Source organism: Balearica regulorum, chromosome 2 (assembly GCF_011004875.1).
Source record: "Balearica regulorum gibbericeps isolate bBalReg1 chromosome 2, bBalReg1.pri, whole genome shotgun sequence".
In the NCBI taxonomy this organism is placed as follows: Eukaryota; Metazoa; Chordata; class Aves; order Gruiformes; family Gruidae; genus Balearica; species Balearica regulorum.
In genome coordinates, this window is record NC_046185.1 from 35,447,950 (window position 1) to 35,472,476 (window position 24,527).

At 43.5% G+C, this 24,527-nt stretch overlaps 2 protein-coding genes across 7 annotated transcripts in view; one reads left to right on the forward strand and one right to left on the reverse strand.

The window, feature by feature from the left end:
- Nucleotides 1-5,146, reverse strand: part of RDH10 (retinol dehydrogenase 10) — a 28,735-nt gene extending 23,589 nt beyond the window's left edge. For 2 of the 6 annotated variants that reach the window (XM_075743874.1, XM_075743873.1), the window contains exons 1-3: nt 4,295-5,146; nt 2,867-3,120; nt 2,099-2,337 (exon numbers count right to left, since the gene is read on the reverse strand). In XM_075743874.1, the coding sequence (XP_075599989.1) occupies nt 2,099-2,337; nt 2,867-3,120; nt 4,295-4,338 (537 nt within the window). In that variant the 5' untranslated portion in view covers nt 4,339-5,146. Of the gene's footprint in view, nt 1-2,098; nt 2,338-2,866 lie in introns of all 6 variants that reach the window. The other 4 variants (XM_075743878.1, XM_075743877.1, XM_075743875.1 and 1 more) reach the window with 3 other exon arrangements.
- A 498-nt stretch (nt 5,147-5,644) lies between these two features.
- On the forward strand, nt 5,645-13,309 carry RPL7 (ribosomal protein L7). The gene is made up of 7 exons (XM_075743879.1): nt 5,645-6,017; nt 6,963-7,065; nt 7,518-7,684; nt 8,332-8,469; nt 8,844-8,953; nt 10,089-10,299; nt 13,244-13,309. Exons 1-6 carry the CDS (start codon nt 6,004-6,006, stop codon nt 10,295-10,297), a joined length of 741 nt encoding a protein of 246 aa, XP_075599994.1. The 5' UTR covers nt 5,645-6,003; the 3' UTR covers nt 10,298-10,299; nt 13,244-13,309.
- The last annotated feature ends 11,218 nt before the right edge of the window (nt 13,310-24,527 follow it).

Sequence of the window (24,527 nt, forward strand, 5' to 3'; positions counted from 1 at the left end):
ATCCATGTCTTTATAAAATCCATTTACAGCTTTTTGGACGAAACACCCTCCAAGAATAGTTAAAAGCCTGCATAATGCTCCAGAGTATTAGCTTTGCTTTTGGACCACCGGTTTAGTTGACATGGAAGAGACCAGCTGTATAAGACTTCACACATCTAGACACATTGTTCTATTTAAGTCAGCACTGACTTGCATCAAAAAAGTTGGCTTCAAATCAGCCGATTCAGATGATATCTTATGAATTAAGTACTATTACTTTTAATAGAAGTCCACCCACTGTTGGTCAAGCCAACCTTTTCTGGGATCATGAAGGGGAAGACAAGGAAAAAAGCTTTGCCAACAGCAAAAAATAAAAGGAAAAGTAAAGCAGGACACAGGATCTGCAGGAAGTGTACATATGAACAGATCCTCAATAAAATATAGACGGTGTTTACTCCTTAGAAGCTTGAGCCAAGATCTCAAGTTCCACAGTTCAGATCTAACTATACCTTCTTGGAGTAATCTTTTTATTTTAAAGTCACTTCACACTGTAACATTTAGAGATGTATGAAACTGTTATGGAAACCCAATCATAGCAATACTAGACTAAGTTTAGTTTTCTCTTACTGTAAGACTCAGAACACACAGAGGGTGCTTTAAAAAGGTCTCTAAAACAATGTTATAAATAAGTGTATGACTTAGGCCTGAAGGAAGAACAGCTGGAGAATTTAGGATCCTCCCATATTTTAATTCACAGTGATGTCATAATTTAGAGTTCTTGGAAACTTTGTCAATTCAGCATTCAAACCACATCAATAACAGTCATTAAATCTAGCGCACATCTCTGCTTAAGCATCAATTTAACTTTTATTAAGGGAAACACGCAGAGCTCTTAGTTGTAAGAGGTCACATGAGCTTTCTCAGAACTTTTCAAGTTGCCTTAAAATATACTTTCAGCGTGTTTAGAAACTCTTTTAAACTATCTTGTGTGCACTGAAGTTTAAGCACTCTCTCTGCAAACTTTACAATACATTGGAAAAAAAGACTGCTCTGCCATTAAATGTTTCACAGTGCAAATTCGAAGGGGCTCCTTTAGGGTTATGAAAGAGCATTTCACTTCCATATTAAAAAAAGTTAAGTTTGGGAGAGCCTTCTAAGTTTTGAAGATGAGGCATTTTACAAAGTTTTATTATGGAAAGGTAAGACCAGCCAAAGGAGGCTTAAGTTGAAGTATATTTCAGATTGCCTAATCCTTTGATTGTTATGCAAGTGTATTTCATAACCTTATTTGAAGGACCAAAGAACAGTTTTAATACTAACAATAGGCTCAGTCTGACAGCTAATGCCAACCCAAGTGTGCATCATGCCCTCCTTCGACACTCCAATTTATGTAACTCCACGCTACTACTGTGGGTTTAAAAATAAGCCACGCAGGAAAACAAGGTTTAGATAGACAAAAAAGAGTAAGATCACATAGCTTGTTCTCCTTGATTAGCATCTGCTAGTTATGGAGACAGTATCACTCCAGAAACAATATTAAAGATTTTCTTACTTCCACTGACAGCCCCCAGAGAAAGCTATGAGGACAAATATACAGGATTCCTGAAAAAGTGTTCTTGGCTTGATTTCTTGAGAAATCTTTTTCGCCTTTCCTCCCAGCCTTCAAAAGGAACAGTTTGCCTCCAAGGCAATTCAAGCAACATTTCCAGCAGGGGTTTTAAGTATTTTATTCCAGAAATGTGCAAGCTCGCTATTGTAACCATCATTAAACTAGCATCTTAAAGCTGCAAACACACTGGCAGAAGACTATGGGAGGAAGGCTGAGAAGTCACTCATTAACAGTAACAACCTTTAAGCAGATTCAGAGGTTATGCTTGCAAAGGATTTCACATCCAGGGCTATAGAAATAGAAAAGGGCACAAGACTTAGAACTCTGGAGGATACAGTTGATTTGAAACTATTTGTTAATAATTTTGATACCTACCATTCTTGTTAAACAGAACAGTAAGTTAAAAATAAGAAACCCACAAAGTTGTGAGCTTGCCAGTGAAAAGAAGTAAGTGCAAGAGCAGTGAAAATTAACTGATAAAAAGAGCAGCAGAGAGGAGTTTATAGTTACCCAGAAGTGTGCGTGACAGTTGACCATCATGGTCCTCTCAATAAGCTCATCAGGACACTCCAGAAGATGGTGCCCGGAGACCACACCAGCATTGTTAACCAGGACAGACACCTCGCCAACCTCCTTCCGGACCCTCTCAGCTGTCAAGTAGACATTTTCTCTTTTGCCCACATCACAGGTGTATGTGTAAACCTGCAAGTTGCAATGGGGCAGCGCATCTTTTTCTCCATCTCCAGCTACTAAGAAATAGAGACAAGAGAACAGAAGAGGGAAAAAATAAAGTTCTTGTATTTTGACACTCAAACAAGCAGTTGAGGGGAAACAGCAAATACTTTTCCGTTACAGTAAAACTTCTATTTACTTTGGTGTCACCACAGTACACAAGGACTTGTCTATTTACTATTATTGCCAAAGCGTTTTAAAAAAAAGCTGCAGGTTTTAAAGCCGCTGTGGAACCCAAGACTACACGAAGCAGGTCTCTGCTCCCCACCGCAGAGGCCGGGCACAGGGCCGGCCCGGCTGACGGCGACACCGACGGGCATTTGACGCCCCCGCACCCAGCGGGCTCCAGCCCGGAGCCGCTCTCACCTGCCCGCCGCAGGTGAGAGCGGCTCCGTGCTGGAGCCTGCCGGGCGCGCAGCCTCAGCTCTTACCCGAGCCGGGACAAGGCCGGCGGCCGGGCAGGTGAGAGGCGAGGGGCAGCCGCCCGGGCCCGGGCCGGGCGGCGGGAACAGTCCGGGAAGCCCGCCCCGGCAGGCCGCCGCTTACCTCTGGGGACGGCGGCGGCCGCCGCCTCGGCCATCTCCCGGTAGATGTGGCGCACCATGCCCGCCGTCTCCTCGTTGCTCTGCGTGTTGATGTCCCACAGCACCAGCAGCGCCCGGCGCCGGGCAAACTCCAGGGCGAAGAGGCGGCCCAGGCCGCTGCCTGCCCCGGTGATCAGGCACACCTGCCCCGCCACGCTCTTCTCCTTGGGCCGTACCAGCCACTTGGCCGCGGCCAGCACGAAAGCCCACAGCACTCTGAAAGTCACCACGAAGAGCTCCAGCAGGATGTTCATGCTGCCAGACCCCGACCGCGCGGGGGGACCCGTGCGTCCCGGCACGGCCGCCCGCGGAACCGAAGGGGACGGACGGTCCCGGCAGAGCCGCCCCGCGGCGGAGGTGGATCCTCCTCACCGCCCGGCTCCCCCACCTGGGGCCGCCCCTGCCCGGGACCTCCGGCTGCGAGGGAGACTCCGCTCCCACTGCCGAGCGTCCCGCCGCGCCGCCCGGGCTCCCCCTCTCCTCTCCGCTCGCACTCGGAGCCGGGCACCGCCGCGGCCCCACCTCAGTAACACGCACCAAGGAAGGAGCCCGGACACGGCACTACCCGCCCGCCGCTAACTCCCCGTCCCCTCACGCCCGCAGCCCCACTACTGGCAGTGAACATCTTGCTCTCTCAGCCCCCTATATAGGGCGGGCCGGGCGACCGGGCCCCTCCCCCGGGCTCCACAGCCCTCCCCCCGGCCCGACCCGGCCCGCCCCGCATTCCCGGGACCCCTCCGCCCCCGCGGCGGCCACTCCTCACTCCGCTCGCCGGGGTCGCTTCGCTCCGCTCCGCCTAGCCGGCGGAGGAGGGTCCCGCGGCTGCGGCAGGCCTCGCCCCGATGGGAATGGGCCTGGCCGGTGCTCCCCGCCGCTCGGGGGGGGGCGCCCCGGCGGCTGCAAGCGGCTGCCAGCGTCCGGGGCCCGGCAGAAACCCGCCTGCCGGCGCGGCGCCGGCCGTGCGCACTACGCGTCCCAGGGGGCGCAGTGCCCCGCGCGTTTCCCGCCAGAGCGCCATCTTGAGGCAGCGGCCCTGGCGGCGGGCGGTGGGGCCGGAGGGCGGTTGCGGGTCGCAGCGGGCCGGTGCCCGCGGGCTGTGCTGGGCGGAGAGTGGCGGCGTGTCAGGGCACGCCCGCAACGGCCCTCACGGGGCCGGAGCGTGGGTTAAAAGATCACGAACGAGCGGTAAAGGTTAGAGACGCGCGGAAGCGGCGAGCCGCCGGGGCCCCGCTGGTTCCCCGAGGCCTGCCCGCGCTTTTCCTGCAGCTTGCCCAGCTGGCTGGCGTGCCGCCGGTTTCTCTGCTGAGCTCTGAGAAACCGATGAACAAAGCCCCGATTTTTTTTTTTTTTTTTTTTTTGTCTGCCAGCCAAATATAGAGGCTATTAATACCTGACCAACCACCGATCGAAACGGGAACTCGGAAGTACAGGCATGTGGAAAGTATTTTCTTCTGTCGAGTAACAAACGTCCCTTTCTGTCGATGGGCACCCGGCAGCCACCCAAGGCCCGGAGCTGCCGCTCCCGGGCACCTGCAGGCTCCGGAGGACGAGGAGCAGAGCGTGGCCGTGCCGTTTCCCACACACAGGTGGGCAGGACTCGTCCCGCTGCCCCTGCCACTCTGCAGGCTGCGACCTGCCGGAGAGCTGCGCCTCCCGTCCCTGCGCGGCCGCCAGCCTTCGCGGAAGTTGTAGGAGCTTTGTGTTTGTGAACGCTGCCTCTCGGATTTGGCAGAAATTCGAGTTCACAAGTTCTGGGAGAAAGTACAATCTCCTCTCGTTGCAGATATTGTAGGTGGTTTATTGCACCTTTGTGTGTCGATAATTAAAATCTATCTCCTTTATTATAGTTTTAATGAGATCAAGTGATACGAACTTCTGTATTAGCATAAAGTAATGCTATTTTACAAAAATCAACCCTGGTATATCTGAGATTTAAATGCAAAGCACTCTGAATAACGTTCTTCAGCGCTACCTAGCACCTCTGTGTCCTGTCAACTGGCAACAAATAAAACCAGCAAACGCAGAGCCCGGCGTTCACTATCCCGGCCCAGCTGCCTACTCTCTATACACATTGGATCATTCTTTGCTGCTCCGAGTTCCACTAATTTCCCTTCTTCCCACACATAACAATGTGCCAGGACCAGTGCCTGCGTGGGTGGTTTTAAGCTCACGGATCAGGCCCGAGAGCAGCAGTCCGCAGCGCTAAGCACCCTTCCAAATAAAAAGCCGCCGTGCTGTGACGGGCAGCCCCCCTCCCTTCTCCAGCTACAGAGTTATTATTTTTGTGTGGTGAGCTGAAACGAAACGCAACCTAATAAACCACAGCTTGACAAAAAACGGAGCCCGCGGTTCCCGTTTCCCCACGCGTCCCGGTGAACGATCCCGCCTGCGGGACGGACGGGACGACCCAGGGCTGGGCGCAGCTCTCGAGGTCGGGGCAGCTGCCGAAAGCCGCGCTCCTCGCACGGGGCTCCGTCCCGCTCCAGAGACGGAAGCACACCTCGGGAGCCCGGGCTGTCCTGCTGGAAGCGCCTCGGCCCGCGGGGATGAGCGGGAGGAGCACGGATATCAGTCTCTAGCGGGGCTCGGCCTTCCTCCCGCTCCCCCCCACCCTGCCGGCTGCCGGGCTGTCGGTGCGGACGCAGCTGAGCGGGGCGGCGGGAGCGGCGTTCCTCCCATCTCGGCCTCCATCCCCGCCCCGGTGCTGGAAGCGCAGGGCGGGCGGTGGCGTGCCGCACGCTTTTGATGCGGGTCGTAAGGCTGGAATAGGGGCAACCCTGCGTTACACGAGATGCCTGCCGGCAGCCCCGCCACCGCAGAGCACGTTTCCGGCCTCCTGCGGGAAAGGCTGGGTTTGACGGCAGAGCTGCTCCCGCCCGGCCCGGGATCCGGCCCGGCCCGACCCCGCCGGGCCGAAGGCGGCTCCCGGACGGTCTTACCTCAGGCACTCGCCGGCCACCCCGGCGCCCGCACCGCGGTCAGGCACCGCGGCGGACGCCCAACCCAGGGTCCTGGCGGCGCCCAGGGCCCTGCCTGCGCAGGCAGAAGGGTTAAGTCAGCCCTGCGCATGCGCCTGCCCTCTCTCTTCCGGCGCTGATCATGGCGGAGAAGGAGTAAGTGGCCGTCGCGCCCCGGGATAATCCGCTGCCATCGGCGGCTGTGGCGGTGCCTTCTCCCTGCCCCCACCGCCGGGGCGCTGCCCACCGCTTCCCCCCGATCGCTGGGCCTCCGCTGGCGACGCGGGAGGGGGCATAAGCGGCCTGGGGCCGGGAGCGGCGGGGGGATAGGGCCCAGCGCGGCGGGGATGCAGCCGCCGCCGGTCCCGTCCCTTCCGCAGGCAGCGGTTGCTGCCCCGCTGGCTCTCGGTGAGGTGGGGAGAGAGAGATGGCCCCCATGCGCCTCTCGTGGGTGAGGGACGCGGGGCGGCAGTTCCTCCTGCTTGGCGGGCGGGCGGTCAGTGCCGCGCTGGGGTTCCTGAAGCGGTGTGCGGCTGGGCGGCCGTAGCCGGGCATGCTGTGAGTAAGAGCTCGCCCGGGTAATTAGGGCTCTGTAAACACTGGTCTTGCAAGTTTCGTATATCTTAAGAGTTTAAAATTTGAGTAAAGTTAAAGTCCTGTGAAATAAATTGCAGAATACTGCTGAACTAGTTTTTCTCTTAAAGCACCCGTTGAAATCTTTGTTAAACTGGAAAAAGATGCGCTTCAAACAGACTTTATTTTACTACAAATTGGGTTTATTTATTACAAAGTGGGTAAAACTTTCTTGTCATTTAAGTGGTCTCAGTCTTTATAGTTGAGTACATAGGTTGTGTGCAGCTCACCAGCTAGTCTGTCAGATTGCTATGTCCAGTATGAGAGGTGATTTCTTCGGGCTGCATCGAGGCCTGGCAACAGTGGGAACAAGGAAGATGGCTTGACGAACTGGCTCGAGGCAGTGAGGCCTGTGTACGCATTGTGTTAAAGTTTACATTGACGTTTGCTATGTGTGACTTAAAAGCCCGCTTTCTTCATATCAGCTAAAAGAGTGTTGTTTGGGATTTTTTTTTTCTTTTAATTTAGAGCAAAGAAGCTGCCATCTGTACCAGAAAGCCTGCTGAAAAAACGGCAGGCTTATGCGGCTATGAAAGCCAAACGTCAGAAGAAGATATTGGCTATAAAAAAGGTGAATATTTCATGACTCCTTAACTTGAATTGTTTATCTGTTGCAGTATCAGCTTATACTGGTGAGGTGACACAATACAAAAGCTTGTAGTATTTAAGTCTAGCACACTGATGTTTTATTAACATTTTAGACTAAAATTCACATTTTTTTTTAATCAATAACCAGTTCTGGGCAGAGTAAGGGAAAAGCATACAGTGGCAAGAGGTTATAGTCTTTGTGAGGGTAAGCTTGATGTGTGATAACGTTGTTAAAGGTAATGCAGCACTGCTGTGTAACAGTCTTCCAGGTTTTCTGGAGTATTACTGAGAGTGATTCTAAACTCCATGATATGGACAGCTGTTCCTTTAATCTGTTATTTGTGGGAAATTCCAGAATATGCTGTAGTATTTGAAGGTGGTTTTCATGTGTTAAAAGGCATTATATAACCTTAAATAATTTTCAATTGATTTCAGTTCCGTAAGGCACAAAGAAAACTCATCTATGCAAGAGCCCAAGCGTACCACAAGGAGTACAGGCACATGTATAGGCAGGAGATCCGTATGGCCAGGATGGCCCGAAAAGCTGGCAATTACTATGTTCCAGCGGAACCGAAACTGGCATTTGTGATCAGGATAAGAGGGTAAGATTGAATACAGATGTAAACAATTTTATGTTCAAAAGCACTGAAATTGCTTTTCCTGTTATTTGTTTTGAGGGTTTAGATATATTAACAAAATCAAGCCTTCCACTGGTGGCTTGGAAAATTGTTGGCAGTATGTTGTACATGCACCAGAGGCTTATTTTAATTAAGTGCAAAATCGTTACGCTGGCTATGTCTACTGTCTTTAGGAATCCCTGATGTTTAAGAACAAGGCAAGGCTACAAATATGTGCAGACAATTGTTCTGTTTCACCTTAATCTTGACAAAATTACATGCCAGTATTCCCTAACATTCTACTAAGCTTTGTTTGAAGTGTTTAACTCTCCTTTGGTAAAGTCTTATAGAAAATTAACAGAAAGTGTGATTAGAAAAATTATGTTAAGGAGAGCACAAGGATAGTTCTAAATTGTTTCAGTATAGCACTTATTTTAGTCATTTTCATAGAAATAAATCTGGTTTAACTTGAATATATAGAGACAGTAAATAATTTACTAACCTTCCTTTGTATAATTGGTAAAATAGTGATGCATTTCATATGGGAACAATACTGTTGTGGTGGTTTTTAACCTGATGATTCGTGTTTTCTGGGATGTAGATAATGGAGGCTTTTTTCCTATGTTCTCTAGTACCAATGGTGTCAGCCCTAAGGTCCGCAAGGTGTTGCAGCTTCTTCGCCTGCGTCAGATTTTTAATGGCACGTTTGTAAAACTCAACAAAGCTTCTATCAACATGTTGCGGATTGTTGAACCCTATATTGCTTGGGGGTGAGTGAAATGGCCAGTTTTATCAAACCAGGGTGCAAACTTTGAGTGCCTTTTGCATTTTGCTACACTAGACTTGCAAGTTTCCCTTGTGTTCAGAATCTTTTTGTGTCTTCTGTGTGCTTTCCCTGCTTTGACTTGAAAACATCATTAAGGCAGTGCTTTAAAAGGTAATGCTTGCTAGAGGATTACACCCTCATACTAGTGTTCTTGGGACTCGGTGTGAGTAAGATTTGTTTCTCTGTTGCTTTTGTATTTATATTTGGGACATGCTGAAATAATCTTAAGCTGTTTATTACAGAAGTTTCATTCAGGGATGTTAATGTAGAATGTGGTTTGCAAAGACTTAATTTTTTTTTTTTCCACTTGACTTTCAGTTACCCCAATCTGAAGTCTGTGCATGAATTGATCTACAAACGTGGTTATGGCAAGATCAACAAGCAGCGCATTGCTCTCACTGATAATTCCCTGATTCAGAAACGCCTTGGTAAATACTGCTTCACTTAAAAAACCAAGAAACAAACTTGTTGCATTTGGATGATTAATGCAAAGCAGAACAACTATCCTTGTTTGTGTCTGAGAATAGTAGTGATTGGTTAATAATCTCTACTTCTGTCTTTGTAGCTTAATACAAAGCAAGCTGGTAGTAACTTTTGTTATAAAGTATTGAAAACCAGTGTAAAGAATCAAATTTTAGCATTTGAAATTTGTAATTCTGAATTTAAACTCCTTGACCTTTAATAGATCAGTAGATCTTTCAGTAATGAAAAAGTGCTGCAGCAGGAAAGCAGCTTATCATACATAGCTTTGAAGTTTCAAACTTAATATTAGACATTGTTTGTGTCTTAGACCATCATGATCTAGTAAACAGACTTCTTAAACTTCCTGTCAGAAGAACTAGCTAGCAAAAGTGATTAGTGTATTTAATAAAAACAAAGCATGGTGGTCAGTTGTCAGGAAATGGACTACTCTGGGATGCTCCTACTTTTCCAGTCATGCCAGGAATGAAAGCAGACACTGATGTCTCTCCCATTTTTTGGCACTTGTGTATCACTTCAAATTAGACTCTGTCATGTTTATTCCTTTTCCAGTGTAATAGATAATTAGATTCCAAGGATACAAGTATGCTATAATCACTTTCCTTTTTAGCATTCTATTTTACAAGCAGTTAACTTGTAACATGTAGCTGAAGACTCTGGAAAGGCGTTAAGGAAACATGCTATTACCTTATTCAACAGCATAAGCAGTTCAGTGGATTTCCATGAGCTACACATAACTACAGTTTAAGTGTATTTAGTCTAGCTTTTCTTCAGAGAACACAGTCTGTTTTCGTAAGATTCACTAGGGGTTTGTTTTTTGTTGTTCTTCATTGCTGGCTACAAATATTCAACAGTTGAAACTGATGCCTCTTGCCAAATGTAACAACTAAATAATGTTGAGTTGGCTGCAGCTAATCTGTTTCAATTGGAAAAGTCAGTCCTTGGGTGTCATGACAAAGTGGATGCTTTCTGACTTCTGAAGCTTATCAAAATAAGTAGGTATGACAGTAATAACTTGATAATTTTTAACTTGTTATTGACCAGTCGTGCTGTAGCTTTTCTGAAAACATTTCTGAATTTTAGGAAAGCTTGGCATCATCTGCATGGAAGATGTCATCCATGAAATTTACACTGTTGGCAAGAATTTCAAAGTGGTGAACAACTTCCTTTGGCCCTTCAAGTTATCCTCTCCTCGGGGTGGAATGAAGAAGAAAACGATCCACTTCGTGGAAGGTGGGGATGCTGGTAACAGAGAAGATCAGATCAACAGACTCATTAGGAGAATGAACTAATGGTAAGGTATTACCAGGGGTTAATACTCTCCCCTGTTCCATCTTTGCTATGTAGGTTGCTGCTGTTACTGGTTGAACATTCAGGTTTAATATGTATTCACTCATGCTTGGGTGGTACCTACAGTGTAAAGCTACTTGGACAATACAGTGTTCTGATTTTATTTTTGAAGTCAGAAATTAAATCTTTATTGTGGCTGATACGTTTAGGAAGTAGAAACACTACCAATACCTTATTTTTCATTTACCAGTAACTTGTTTTAAAACCTTTTTTGGGTTTTATCATGGGAAGCCTTGAGATGTTGACTGAAATTTTCAGCCCACGTTAATGAATTCTTAATATGATCAAAGTCTTATGGTTGTAAGTACAGTATTTTTTCAAACTGTCTGATTTCTGGTATACAAGCCTGTTTAGGACTGGGAGAAATTAAATTATCAATTTAGACCATTTTAATGGTCTAATTTTTCAGCTTGTTCAAGCTTCAAAATGATTCACTTTAAGCTTTCATGTTATCGTGACCAAGATGCTTATTTTGAAAGACTACTTTGCCCATTTGAATTGTCTATCCTTTAGAAATGGGAAGGTTTATTAACACTTAAAGCAGTTTGACAGTGACAGCTGAGTGCTGTAGTATCTTATTCAAACAATGTCTTGTAATCTGTTGTTGTCCCTCTGCTGTTCCTGCTTTGATGAGAAGTCTCTGCCATTCAAAGCCAAATCTTTTTTCAGAGTTCTTATACTTCCCATTGCTTTTTCCACCTTTTTCCACACTAAACCAGCTTTGATGTTGCCCATATCTTATTTTCCATCAAGGATAAATGCCTTTTTGGTATGACAGATATGCTGGAATTTAAGAAAACTTCATTGTGTAAGGATGCTTGGAAAGAGTAACAAATTCCCAGTTTCCCCCAAACTGATTCCTTCAAAGGCAAGAAGGTTTTTTTCAATGGTTTGGTTTTGGTTTGAGTTTGGGGTTTTTTTGTTTTTATATATCAGATCAGCAGCTTACTTAAGAATTCCTAACTTCCAGAGGGTTAGTTAATAAAAAAATAGTGGGTAGTGATGTGACTTTACAGCCTAAAGCAGGTGCAGTTGCTGTTCTGGATGAGTTCTCAGAAATTAAATTCTGTGAAGGAAGAGAAGTCTTTTTTTAAAGCTTGTTAAAAATGTTTTTATAGCCAACAAGGCATAGCAAGTTGAGCTCATCGAGGTCTACTGCCTCTCTAAGGAGCCAGCAGAGACTGACTATGAAATACCTTTCCATTTGACTGACAGCTTTTTTTTCTTGAAGCTTTTTTGTAGGCTGTTCTGCCTCACTTTCCAGTCCCCCAGGCTTCTTGCATGTTGCTTTGTTGTTTCCGTTTGTGAAGCAGCAGAGTTTTAAAGCACTGGTTACATGGCACGTAGAAACTTGTGCTTCAGGAAGATAGTTGCTTATGGGGATAGTGTTCTTGTAAAGCTTTTTGGCCTAACTATGGGAAGAAGCGGGTAATTTTTGAGGAGCAGAACTGCTGTAGTGTTGGTGCCTGAGGTGGTGTTATATTACTCATACTAGCATTCTTGTAGAAGTGTTGCTGCTGGTTGCACAAACTGTTACAAATTCAGTGTTGAGATGTTTCCCTTAAGTTAGTGCATGAGGCTTCATAACCAAGAATGAGCAAAACTACTTTCACTTTATGTTCCTGTTTGGTTTCTGAGCCTAAGGTGGAAACTGCTATTTTTAATTGAAACCCTGCAGCTTTTCTGTCAGTGTAGATCCTTTCTCCTGCATCTTCACTGACCAACATCAGAAGTATACTGATGGTCTAGAGTTTTCAGGAGCCTTCCTACAGGAGGGAGGCTTCTGGTTATTTATTGCAGTGGCTATAAATGCCTGTGAGGAGTAGTATATTGGCAGAGAAACTATGGTTATTCAGGTGGTTACTTGTGTTTTTCATTGGACTCGTAGCTCAGCATCCCATGTAAGTAGCAGACATCAAGGCTTTACTCCATCTTTCAACTTAGGAAGTGACCTTGCAGTTTCTGATTTTATGCTTATTAGCAGTTAGTTGTTCTGCTTGGGCTGCAAACAAACGTACCTCTGGTGTAAAGCTAAGATAATTAACTGATTGTTCTCCTCTCCTGCATTTTCTATTCCTGCTATTTTCCTACTGTCCTGAATAGAGTGCATATTTAAAGTACAAGTAACCTACATGTAGAAAATAGAAGAATGTTGTAGTTTCTACTGAGGTAATAAGCAGCTAGAGCAGTATGTTAAGATGAGATGTTTATTGGTAGTACTCTAAGTAGTTCTGAAGGGCCATGTATCTGAAGATGAGTATTCCTCTTCCCTATATATAGATGGTTTCCTGCTGTTTGTCTTTATTTCTTATTACTTAACTAGTAGTCTCAAATAAATTTTTTAAGAAAAGACAACTTCCAGTACTGATCTCTTCATATAGATTGGCGAAAAAGCATAGTACTTGATAATGAATTTTGGCAGTTCATTACTGGCAAGATACTGAATTTCATTAGCTCTCAAGCAAACTTTACAGGAACTGGTCTTGAGTCTGCTTTTTGCTTTCATTTTTGTATGTAAACAGTCCCTGAAATGTGCTGAAAGTAGAGTTACTGCAGCAAAAGTTAGAATGTGCAGTACCTCGGTATGTCTTTCAAAATCAAGTCCCCCCCCTGCGGTGCTTTTAGACAAATAGGAAAATAGGTACCAATAGTTCAAGGTTAGAAATGTTTATCTTGGTAGTTCTGTCACTTGAAATCTGTGTTTTGAGTGAAGAGATGTTAATATAGAAGTTAGTTATTGTGTAGAAGACTACTGAATTCTTAAATCCAGTGAAATAAAATTAGTATTTTCAGCCCAAATTATAAATCATAGAAATGTATTAATTATTTGTGTGGCCAAAGTAGTTTCAGATCTACACATGTCTAATGATACTTTTTTTCCCTTTCAGATTCAGATGCCCAGCTGCAATCTTTCAAACTCTGGTCTGTTAATAAAACCATCTTGCACAAAACAATGTCTCATCTCAATTGGTCTCTTTGTGATCCTCTTCTCTAGTGGTGGTGGTTGCTAAGTTGGAGTAACCTGTTTCAGAGAGCCATGTATAGTTTGAATTACCAGTATATAGATAATACTGTTTCACCTTCATTTGGAGGAAGAAAGTCTGGAAGGATTCATAATGAGTAACAGATTAGTTTTTGAGTAGCAAAAATTATTTTTGTTGTGATGAGAAGTACAGTAAATGACACTGAGCTGTATGCCATTGAGTGGACAGGATTTGGGCAACATTGTCTAATTGAGGGTGTACCTGCCCGCAGCAGGAGGGCTGGAACTAGATGGTCGTTAAGGTCCCTTCCAACCCAAACCATTCTATGAGTCTATGATTTCTAGTTACTTGTAGTGCAGCAGAAAGCTCTGAGAAGATTTTTCTATGTAAAGAAAAGGTGAGGGTAAATCTGTTCTTAATGTGTTAAGATCATGATTGTAAGATCATAATTATTATTTCCAGCTCTGAACATCTTCAGGTATTTTTTACCAGAGGAAACATGAAATAATTCACTATTTTGGAAGGTATTTTCCACGTTCTAGATAATTACTTAGCTTTACGTGATTTGTTTGCAGTGTTCTGTTGCAGATACTGTAGAAGTGGACACCACAGACTTCTTGAGGATATGAACAGTTGTTCCTAATGTGTAGGTCTAGCAGAGTACAGATTGGAAACTCAGGGACTGGTAAAATGTGTAACTCAACTTGCATTCAAACTGACTTCTCTTGCAGGCACTCCAGCAAGGGAGCCTTGGCCTGCTGAGATGGCCAGCACAACAGATCAACAGGTCGTGTCTGCTCTGACTGAAATGCTTTTCTCAGTTACAAGTGCAAGCTGTATTTGTGTACTTCACCAGTGAAGGATGTCCATAAAATGCTGGTTTATTAAAGCTTGTCAAAAGCTAGTTTAGTTTTTAAATAACTCAGGAAATTATGATAGTGGCTTAACTGAAAATAGCGTGCTTCTGTTTGTTAATGTGGTAGGACTGGCAAAGAGCTGAGTGTCAGATAGGTCAGTGTTTCTAGATACTTGAACAACTTGAGTTGTGCCAATTTCCCTACTGTAAGTCAGACTCCAAAATCTAGTTACACAGCTTCTCATGGCTAAATACGAAAGCACGAACACCTTTGTCCATTTAAACTAATAACAGTGCTAAATCAGAAGAACTTAGCAGTTCCTTAGAGCTGGTCAGTGCAAGTAGTTAGACTACTGATAAATGCTTGAAAAGGGTTTAATGAGTGAATGAGGTGAAAACCATAAAAATACTTAATTTATTAGGCATCTTTGTAAAGTGATAAGCAGTATGATTTACAAGGCAACATTTTCATAAAAGTTGCTGCATGAAGGGAAAAAATCTTGTGAAAATTCTAATAATGACTTTGCGCTATTACTGAGGGAAACCTCAGTTCTCGTCTTGGTCTTGTAAGAGAATAATCTGACTCCTTTCGGCTTAAAACTGCACTGATGGGCAATGGAATTCAGATATCAGAGGGACGTATGTGAGGAAGGTTTTGTTGACTTCAGTATCCTTGTTTGTTTCAGTTGGTAGAGTTCCTCCATTATTTTGCTACAAGGTGTTCAGTTATTTCTGTTTGACTCATACACATGCTCTAGTATATTCTTAACAGTATTTCTTGGATGTAATGAAGCTGTACAAATGGATAGCAAACTTTGTATGATAGATGTAGAGAATAAGAGATTAACTCATGAAGTTAATCAGTGCTGTAAGGCCTTGTTTGTCTGATAAAATGCCCCATAGGTCCCAGATTTTTTTTAAAGGATAGATGCGTTAATGCATTGGTGAGGAGAAAGTTAATCTCGTTTTCATGGTACTCCAGCAACTCATTTTTTGTACCTGTCTCTGAAATGCACTTTCAGATGATAGCTGCAAAATGTTGATACGTGGTGTGGGAACTAATACTAAAGCGCAGCTGTGTTTAAGCTGGTAATCCTGTGTTGTAGGTCACCTTTTAGATGAGCATAGCTTTCAGGATTTTTAGTGTTGCTCTTCAGGCATGTCCCATAGTATGCAATTACAGAAATGGCTCATGATCCAATGGTTAAGGTCAGAATTTGCAGTGGAAATGAGGCACGATCCATTTACTCAATGCATGAGTAGTAAATTTTGGAGCAATGATGAGGTAATTTGAGTTAAAAATGTAGCTGATGAAGGAGAATCAGCTGGTCCCTAAACGATAAATAATGCAGATCTTTTGTCAACATTCTGTGATAAAGTTCAAGTTCTTGCAAACATACTGTTATTTTCTCACTGTTCATAACTGCCAGCTGCTGACACATTCTGGAATAAAATTTCTATGAACTCTTATCCTCTTTCACAATGCCCAACATCTTCCTTTTTTTTTTTTTCCCCTCAGAACTGAAGCCAGAAGCTTTACCTAATAGCTATTGGAGAAGCAACAGGAGACCCTTTGAAATGTTAACTCCTCACAAATTTTTCAGGCATGCTAAGGTTTATAGGCTTTACACTTAATTGGTATTCCTTTTTTTTTTTTTTGCTAGTGTCCAGCTCATACAGCCCATTTCACTATCGCCAAGTGTAAAGTCATACATCTGGAAACGGAATGGAAGCCTGTCCCAAGAATCAGTGTTTTGAGAGAAAGTTATGAGATGTGATGGATGGTCAGCTGAACATAAGCTCCCACTTGGCTAAATGCAATTCTTGGATGCATTAAAAAGGAAATATCAAATGGTATGGGGGAGGTAATACTACTTTTGTTCCAGTAGTGCTTACGCTAGTGCCAAAGGCAGTATCCAGTTCTTGTGTCAAAAATCAAGCACATGCCTTATAATACTCGGTGAGCTTAATTTATTCAGTTTAAAGGCAGACATGGTTACAAAATGAGTATCTACCTATAATTACCTCTGTGGAGAAAAGTAGTTTGATAATAGAGAATTCTTTGATCTAGCAAAGCTATAATAGGATGAAATGTCTTGAAATTGAAGCCAGATAAATTTTGGCTTCAAGCAAACTATTTCAATGGAAGATAATTAGTCACTGGAACACTTAACCAGTGGTGTGCCAGATTCTTTGTCAGTGGTCATTTCTAAGTTGAGGTTTGGCTGTTTTTCTTCCTTTAACTCGTATGCTATACTTCTAAGAGATTTCTGGAGGGCAGTCCTAGAGCCTGTCTTACTCAGCAGAAGTTGCTAAATGCAGGCTCTGTCAGTACTCAAGGGATACAAGTCAGAGCCTTGTTTTAAGATGTGTGGATCCCCAGAGTGGACTTCAGAACTGTGGATGAGGTGGAAGTTACGGGCTTCAGAAGGGAACTTGGACTGATGCAGCTCACAATGTAGCAAAGTTACCTAAATCTTGGCATAAATAGTGCTCAAAGAGGGATGGCAGGGCTTCATGAACCTTTACAGGCTTTGCTGCTTCTGCCTGTTTGGAATCCAGATCTCTCAGCTTTCTCCTGAGGGCTGGGAGCCATGTTTGGTGTGGGGTTTTTTTTGTTTTGTTTTGGTTTTTTTAGAGAATCAACCATGGCTTACTGTTGATTCTGAGTCCCCAGTGAGCAAAGAGGTGTCCCTGCTTCATATGACTGATTTGCTCACACCTAGGAAACCAAATACATGTGTTTTGTTCAAACCAATCCTTCCGTCTCCCAGTTTCTGGAAGACTCTCCGCAGAACTGTATGTGAGAATCTCTGCACATTGCTCCTTATTAAAGCTGTGCCAAAGTCTAAGCCAGGGAAAAAAAATCCCGATTTTAGCTTAGGTTAGGAAAAAACAGAGCAGACAGAGATACAAATCTGAAAACAGTTGAGCTTAGAAGGGAATAAAATTTTAGCCTCCTGAATCCCAGGCAAAGCATTCTGCTAAACTAGTTTAATTAGGTGTAAGTTGTAGTGGGAATTAATTTGTCTTCAGGGATCTTTAATGTGATCGTGCCAGTTCTCTGGTGAAGTTCCCATTCTTTTTTGCATGCTTGTTTTTCTTAAAAGCTTTTGTACCACACTGCTCCAGGCATCTAGGATCCCAAAAATACATGTGCGTTGTCTAAATACGGGTTTAGATGTAAGTAGGCTCTCACGTGGTGAAGTTTTTCCATGATTGAAGAATCTGAAAAATCTGAGTGCTGAGCTCATGAATGGCAAGTGCTAAGAAAGAACCAGGATATTCAGAAACAATTTTCTACACAAAGCTCCCATTGTTTTTCAGTCTGTCTGTAGGTGATCACACCAGCCATTTCTAGCTTTATTCATAAAAACAAGTAGTGCTTGTGGCTTTGGTCATATTGCAAATAGAGCAAATTTTCGAAGTTCAGAGCTGTAAGCAATTTTCCCTGGATTATTTTTCTGAAGATAAAAAACTCCACAAAAGCAGTTTTTTATCTGCTAAGTATTTCTTCATATAAACTACTCTTTGCACCAAATATCTTTCATGATGAAATAAGTAGGTACTTGGTTGGTGGAAAACAATGAGAAATAAGGGAGTGTACAGTCAGAGGGCCGTGGGGTGTATATGGGGAAGAAGCCATGCACACAGTAAAACCTAGTCTAGAGGAGGAAAAGGGAGCAGAGGGAGGTGTGAGCAGCAGCATTAAACTTTGCTTGCAGAGCACTGTTTTGGCGATGCAGAGAGGCTGTAAATCCAGCTTAACGAGTCAGCATGCCACATGCTTTATGTGCTTCCCACCCTAAGCTGCTCTGGCAGTCGGGGCGTTCTGTACAGCTTCCGTGGGCTCCCGAGCCTGCCTGCAGCGCTGGCCGTCTGTGGTGAGCGTGTGTTGCCCAGGCCCCGTGGCGGCGTGGTGAAGCTCTACCTGTGGCACGTTTCCACTCCTGCTGCACTTTGTTAGGGACTGTGCAAGGATTACCATGCTCTGCCATGTCTAATGGCATCTGTTATCCACAATATTATGCTCTTTTTTTATTGCAAGTGCAATTGAAGTTTTCAAGTCCTGATTGCTCTGAATGTCTCATGTGTAGAACACCATAGTGGTACCTAATAATTTCAGCACAATGCATGTTTAAATTTTTGATACTAATACTGTGTATCACACATTGTTGTAACAACGCCTCTAAGATAGAAAGAAACAAGATACAGTGAGCCAAGACGAGTAGGAAAATGGGATTCAAGGAAGGCTCTGAGTACCTCTTGGTTTAGTTTGAAAAAGAGGTAGACTTTTTTTTTTCTCCTTTAACTTCTTTTGCCAGGTATTATTTAGCACAACTGAACTGTAAGAGAACAAGTTTAACTAGTAGATTGTAATACCGGCACTTTTTTGTACCAATTCTAATTTTATAATTTTAACTCCTTTGTGAAAGGAGGAAGAAAAACTGAGTGGGGCATTTCTTTATACAGATGGTCTACTAATATATACCCCATCCCCCTCTTTTTGGGAGAAGCCATCAGGATTGAAAGCAGCATAAACAGTGAGTGACAGTTCAGTTGGTTTTAGTTAAACATAGGAAGTGTTAATTATGTCTTAAGAAGAAATTAAACTAATTATGTAGTAGTGTCTAGTTCTCTAACATTCTTAACTCTAGAAGACTAAAAGAGCCAGTTGGTAAATGTTGCATTTATTTATAACCCAATGTGTTGAAGGTGAGGGGGGGTTTAGCTCTGACTTGAGCACAGTGTTAACTTGTAGATGATGTTACTTTTATTATTTATGGTTTAGTTGTAATGATTGCTGTGTCAGTTTAGAGCCTGATGGTTCTTTGAAGCTTCTGCACGATCTTTGCTGCTTTAGTCAAACTCTCTGAAACTATTGATCTCAAGTGAGGACATGAAACTGGGTAGACAAAAGTCCTAGAAAAACCCCACAATATTCCTTTAATCCTTTTATTTGCTTTGTTTTACTTACTATATAAAACTAAAAATTAGCTGGCTCAATGTAGAAAGACGTGAATGACTCCAGAGGATATGTATTTTGAATAGTACTTCCAGGCTAGCATGTTTCCAATACCTTACGAAGAAGGACTGAGCTAACTGCCTTCTAGCCTCTCTGTCCTAACGTCTGGCTTTCTGCTGTCACGGTGTGCATTTCTGCTCTGTTGGATTGCAATTCCTGGCTTTCCTGAATGTAAATATTTCTAACTACTGTTCTACAGCTTCCATTTCTACAGCCTTTGTGTGACAGCGCTCTTCTTAGCAGACTTTGAAGTACTTCACCACTGACATCAGTACCACACTCTTCTTTCTGCTGGGAGAACAGACCTACAGTGACTTGCCAAGGTTTACCTGGCAGACTGGTAGCCAAGCCAGGGCTCAGCCCACAGGAAGGGGAAGGGAGTCTACAGCATGGAAGGAAACCTCTGAGCGGTGTCAGGGACCTGGTGGCTCTGCTGGGTATGGGATTTGGTGCACTGTGACCAGGGAGGGCTCTGAGGCCAGGTTGCTGCGATCACAGATGGGGGTAGATGTACCTGTGAAATTGCCATTATAAAACTGTGATTGCTCTCTTCCTCCCCACAACTCTCCGGCTGAGCTATCCTTGCAGGCAGGGTTGGGACCCAGTGTCCAAAATCCTGTCCTGGATTTAGTCTTCTCGAACGTGAATCCCTGACTTGAGTTTTCAAAGGTACTTGGATAGGTGGTAATAGTCTGTGTTCTTTTTAGCATGTTAGTCTAGCACACTTACCTGGGAAGAGATTGTCTCTGTGTACTCAATATTTTTTTGTGACTGAGATGGGTTCAGATTCACATATATCAGTCTGTAGCAAAAAATGACCTACACGTCTTCAAAACTGAGTTTTTCTGAGTAATGGCTATGCTTTCTTTTGAACTCAGCATTACATATGGTCTGAGTTATCCTACTGGCTTGAGAGTCTATAGACATCTGTCTATAGACATCTACCGTGGATGTTAAATAAATTTAGACTTGATATAAATACAGACATTCCTTGCCCTGCCAAAATGTTCATTAATCTGGACAGGCACAGTAGAAGTTTAGGAGACAATTTTGGCTCCTGCAGGACTAGGCTTGTAGGTTGGCTTTAAATACTGGTTCAGGTACCTATCTGCAAAGAGAACTGAGTCCAGAGCCAGGTCTGAGCCAGCAGTCTTTTCAGTTGGAGTGAGGGTTGGGCTGGACTGGTGGAGGGGCAATATCCTTGGAATACTCCCACTTAGGTCTGCTCTTTTTCGTATATTCAGACGAGCAAGGCCCTCTTTTGAAAATCACTCACTACTTGCTTTTCATTTAAATTGGCTTCTTTTCTACAGTTTTTACCCCTGGGTTTTGTGAAAACAGGCTGTGCAAAAACAGGGAATGGGAATGCAGTAACACTTTAATTTCTATCCCTTCCCTTAACGTGCTTCTTTTCACCAGGCCCATTGATTCTTGACTATACGAGTAATTTAGATAAGTAATCAGTTGTGTTGGAGTAGCAAACCTGAGATAAATATGCAGAGTTTTTGTTTTGGATGCTGTGCTAGTACTTTCTGGAAGACTGTTGTTGTACTGAGTAAACTATAAACTGAGTGTAGCTTGTAAATCAAGTGATGACACATACATGTGAGTTAGATTTAAATGCACTTTTTGTTAAATGTCTAGATTATTATTGGTTTTGTTTGTTCCCTTGTTTTCTTTCCTTCTTTCACAAAATGTGGGTACTTGAGCAAAAGGGGTTATTTCTGCCTGAATTACGCTTTTCAGAATGCAAATCTTGATTCTAGAATTTAGTTCCTTACCATGTTTTCAATATGAGTGTTCCTGAACCAAGATTTTGCAATGGGAATAAACTTTTCTTAACTTTTGCTCAGAAGCTGAGCCTTTGAATTTAATATATATATATTTAATGATAAACTGTCACTTCTGCAAAAAGAGTAAAGGTATTCAATTTTTCTTCCTCTTTTTATATGACATGTTTTAACAGTATAGATAAATGTGTGGGTAACAGTTGTTCTACATGGGAAATGAAAGGATATCTGTAGGAAAAGTCTGTGTGTCCCTGAAGAAAAGCAGAACTTTTCTCCAGCTGGGGATCAGGATGATGAAGTTCTCCCTCCACAGATTATTTTTCCCAAGGACTCCTGTTACTTAACCATCTGCAATATCTCCTGTTGAAGTGCTGAACTTAAACCTGTGTATTCATAGTACAGAAGTACTATGAGTAGCTTCTGGGTCTTCAAGACCTTCAGGATTCTATCAAGATGCCGAAGTTGATGGTGCTGACAGCTCTATCAGACAGAAAGGCTCCTTCTGTTCTGCAGTGGAAATCTTCCTCCTAGTAACACCCCTGTACAAAGGCACACATAGCTGGAGTCTATGTGGAAGCAATTGCACTAGTATGTTGAAACTATCTTATTTCAAGCAATTGTGCTTAGACTGAGATCCAACAATACTACTATTAGCTACATGAAACTTCATTAAAATTGCATCCAGAGCAGGCTTTGACTGGGAAGAGAAAATAGCCTCCAGTTCAAAAGCTGCCCATTATCCAGCTGGAGCCTTCACAAGTGAAGTACAGTTCTTGCAATCAATTTATGGGTTTGGATGCTGCCGAATACCTATGAAGTAGGAGGTATCAGAGCACATGTGAAGCTATAACCTCTGCAGAAAGTTTTGGTCACTTTCTGAAAGTTCACTTTGGCAAAAAGAGGCCCTTTTAAAACATGCGTGTTTTGTGAGGTCCACATTCTAGGAACGGCTGGGAAAGGTAAGGCACATGGTTTAGAACCAGTAGTAATCTAAGCATTAAAAATAGTTGTAGGTACTCAACTCCACATACCTTGTGGTCTCTTACACAAAGCCTGTTAGGGACATGGCAGGTGACTGTACCACAGTCAGTTTGTAAATGAATCTCTAGATGGAGCCAAAACAGATCAAATGTATGAGCTTTGCAGACAAATGACCTTAGGATTTTCTACTGAAAGCCTACAGCTGTGAGAAAACATAACATTCCAAAACAGATCTTTATATCCACCTCAAAACTACTGAGGTTCCTTACCGATATTTTTTTAGGTTTTAAAGCCTAAAGAATTGCAGTGCTCATAGTCTATAAACAATTGCATATCCGGGCATTTTACTAAACATTAATGGCTAATGTAATGCTAGAATCCTTTATCTCACAGTAAATCTGCACCTATATACATGTACAAAATCAGTATGACAATCTCGTGGTGCGTCCTCCAATATCTGCCTGCACATTAATGATTTTCTGAATTGTCAGCATTGCTAAGTGCCGGTCACACATGTTCCCTTTTTGTGCTGTATTTATGGTGTGATGTCCGGTTTGCCAGTCATTTATTTGCCCACTGCTTTAGAGAAGCATTTACCAGCTATGTTATATGTACAGGCTTAAGAATCCCAACACTGTTGTTGCCTGAAGTGCTTATTGATAGCTCAGGATAGACCAATGCTTGAAACTCTTCTTTTCCTTGAGAAAAGAAATTGCAGACTATAAATATAACACTGAGTAAAAATAACCCTTGATTAGTTTTATATGTTATTCTTAATTATTTCCATAATCTAGACCATATTGTAATAAAGAGACTGTTTGAATTTGCTTTTGCTTTCATTTTTCCCTCATTCAACTTTATAGAAATGCGTGGTTTCACAGGCTCACAGCAGTAACTGCTCTATCTGGAAGAGCAGTAAAACACGTATGTTAAAACTGACCAAATTAAAACCAACTTTTTGAGCTATCAAGGTGCTTTTTGGCACAGAATCTCCTCTATCCTGCTGTCTCACTGGAGCTGAAGGTAGCTGCACTATGGACAGCACCTTTCCAGCCAGTCCTGTAACAAAATGTAGTGAGTTTGTGCCATATTGTGTTAAGACTAAGAGAAAGCTACAGCTTTCAAAAATACAGCTTTCTGCACCGTCCCTGAGTAACTTCTTAGAGCACATGATCTCAGGTGGATGCTCCCAGCCTCGCAATTCCTTTCTACCTTGATACAAAGATAAGATCCCAGCAGTGACTGTGCTCACAGATACTGTGGAATACCCAGTGAAGCAAGTTGAGAACCATGAGCATTGCCTTGCACGGAACCTAGCTGGCACTAATTCACAGTAACTGCCCCTGTAACATTGCAACTGGTCCTCCGCCCCCGCTCTTGCAGAGACTACAATTAACCCTCAGTTGCTCAGTCAAAAGTCCCACACCACCTCACTTTATTTCTGACTTCATTGCATGAGTTAAATCCTCTTTTCAGACAGCAATACTTGCATGCTGAGTGACCCAGAAGCTTTTTGCCCCAGTTAGTAGATGATCCTTACTCATAGCATGTGAATGACTGAAGAACTGCAAGCGTGTCTGTCTCTCTGCGGACAAAGTTGCAGGGCAGGAACTGCCTTTGCTCAGTCTGTTGCTGATGAAAGGTGTCTATTAGACACTAAATGTGAAAGCAATTATGGGAACTTTGTCAAGGTAATAAAACCACACTCTGTTTCAGTGATTTATTCCTATTGTAGTGACCTGCAAAGAGAGAACGAGGTAGAGCGTCTTTGCCATTATCTGCTGTTGAATGTGGATAACTGCACTAGGTGATATGGCAGCTCTAGTTCTACCACAGTATTCCTCTATTATCCCTGACAAAGCACCAAGAACCAAATAAATATTCATAGCGAAATGTCTAATAGTAGAACTTTATCTCTAGCCTCAGAGCAACAATGAAATGTGATTTATGTGAACAGAGAAGTGTGCTCTGTAGTGACAAGGAGCTAACTTTAAAGTAAATGAGAACTTGGATAACTAATAGAGATGAGTCATGAAAAAAAATAGCTTGGAAGGAAGCTGTTGAAGTCAATCTCCTGCTCAAAGTACAATAACTTCAAAGTTAGGTCAGGCGGCTCAGAGCCATGTCCCTTGAGTTTTGAAATTCTCCAGGGATGGAGATGCTACAGCCTGATATTCAATTACTCTCATGTAACTGATTTTCCCTCTTTCAGCTTATGGCATTTTCTTTTGCTGTGTGCCTGCATGATGATGGAGTCTGGTTCCATCTTCTCGCTAATCCCCATTTAGGTACTTCAAGATTACAAGCAGAGTCCCCTCTTTCTTCTCCTTTAGCTTTCTTTTCTCTGGGCGAAACAAACCCAGTTCCTTCAGTCTCTCATCATGTATTCACCATCCCCCTGAATACCTTAGTAGCCCTCTAGATTTTCTCAGTTTTGTTGACATATCTCTTGGGATGCCCAAAACTGGACATAATATTCCAGATGTAGCTTCACCAGTCCTAGGTAGAGGGAAATAATCCCTTTCTGCAGTCTAC

What these genes read in the sequence shown, in the direction of transcription:
- RPL7 (XM_075743879.1), top strand. An exon ending in GAACCCTATATTGCTTGGGG is followed by an intron (nt 8,470 to 8,843) that starts GTGAGTGAAATG and finishes CTTGACTTTCAG; the next exon opens with TTACCCCAATCTGAAGTCTG. An exon ending in CCTGATTCAGAAACGCCTTG is followed by an intron (nt 8,954 to 10,088) that starts GTAAATACTGCT and finishes TCTGAATTTTAG; the next exon opens with GAAAGCTTGGCATCATCTGC.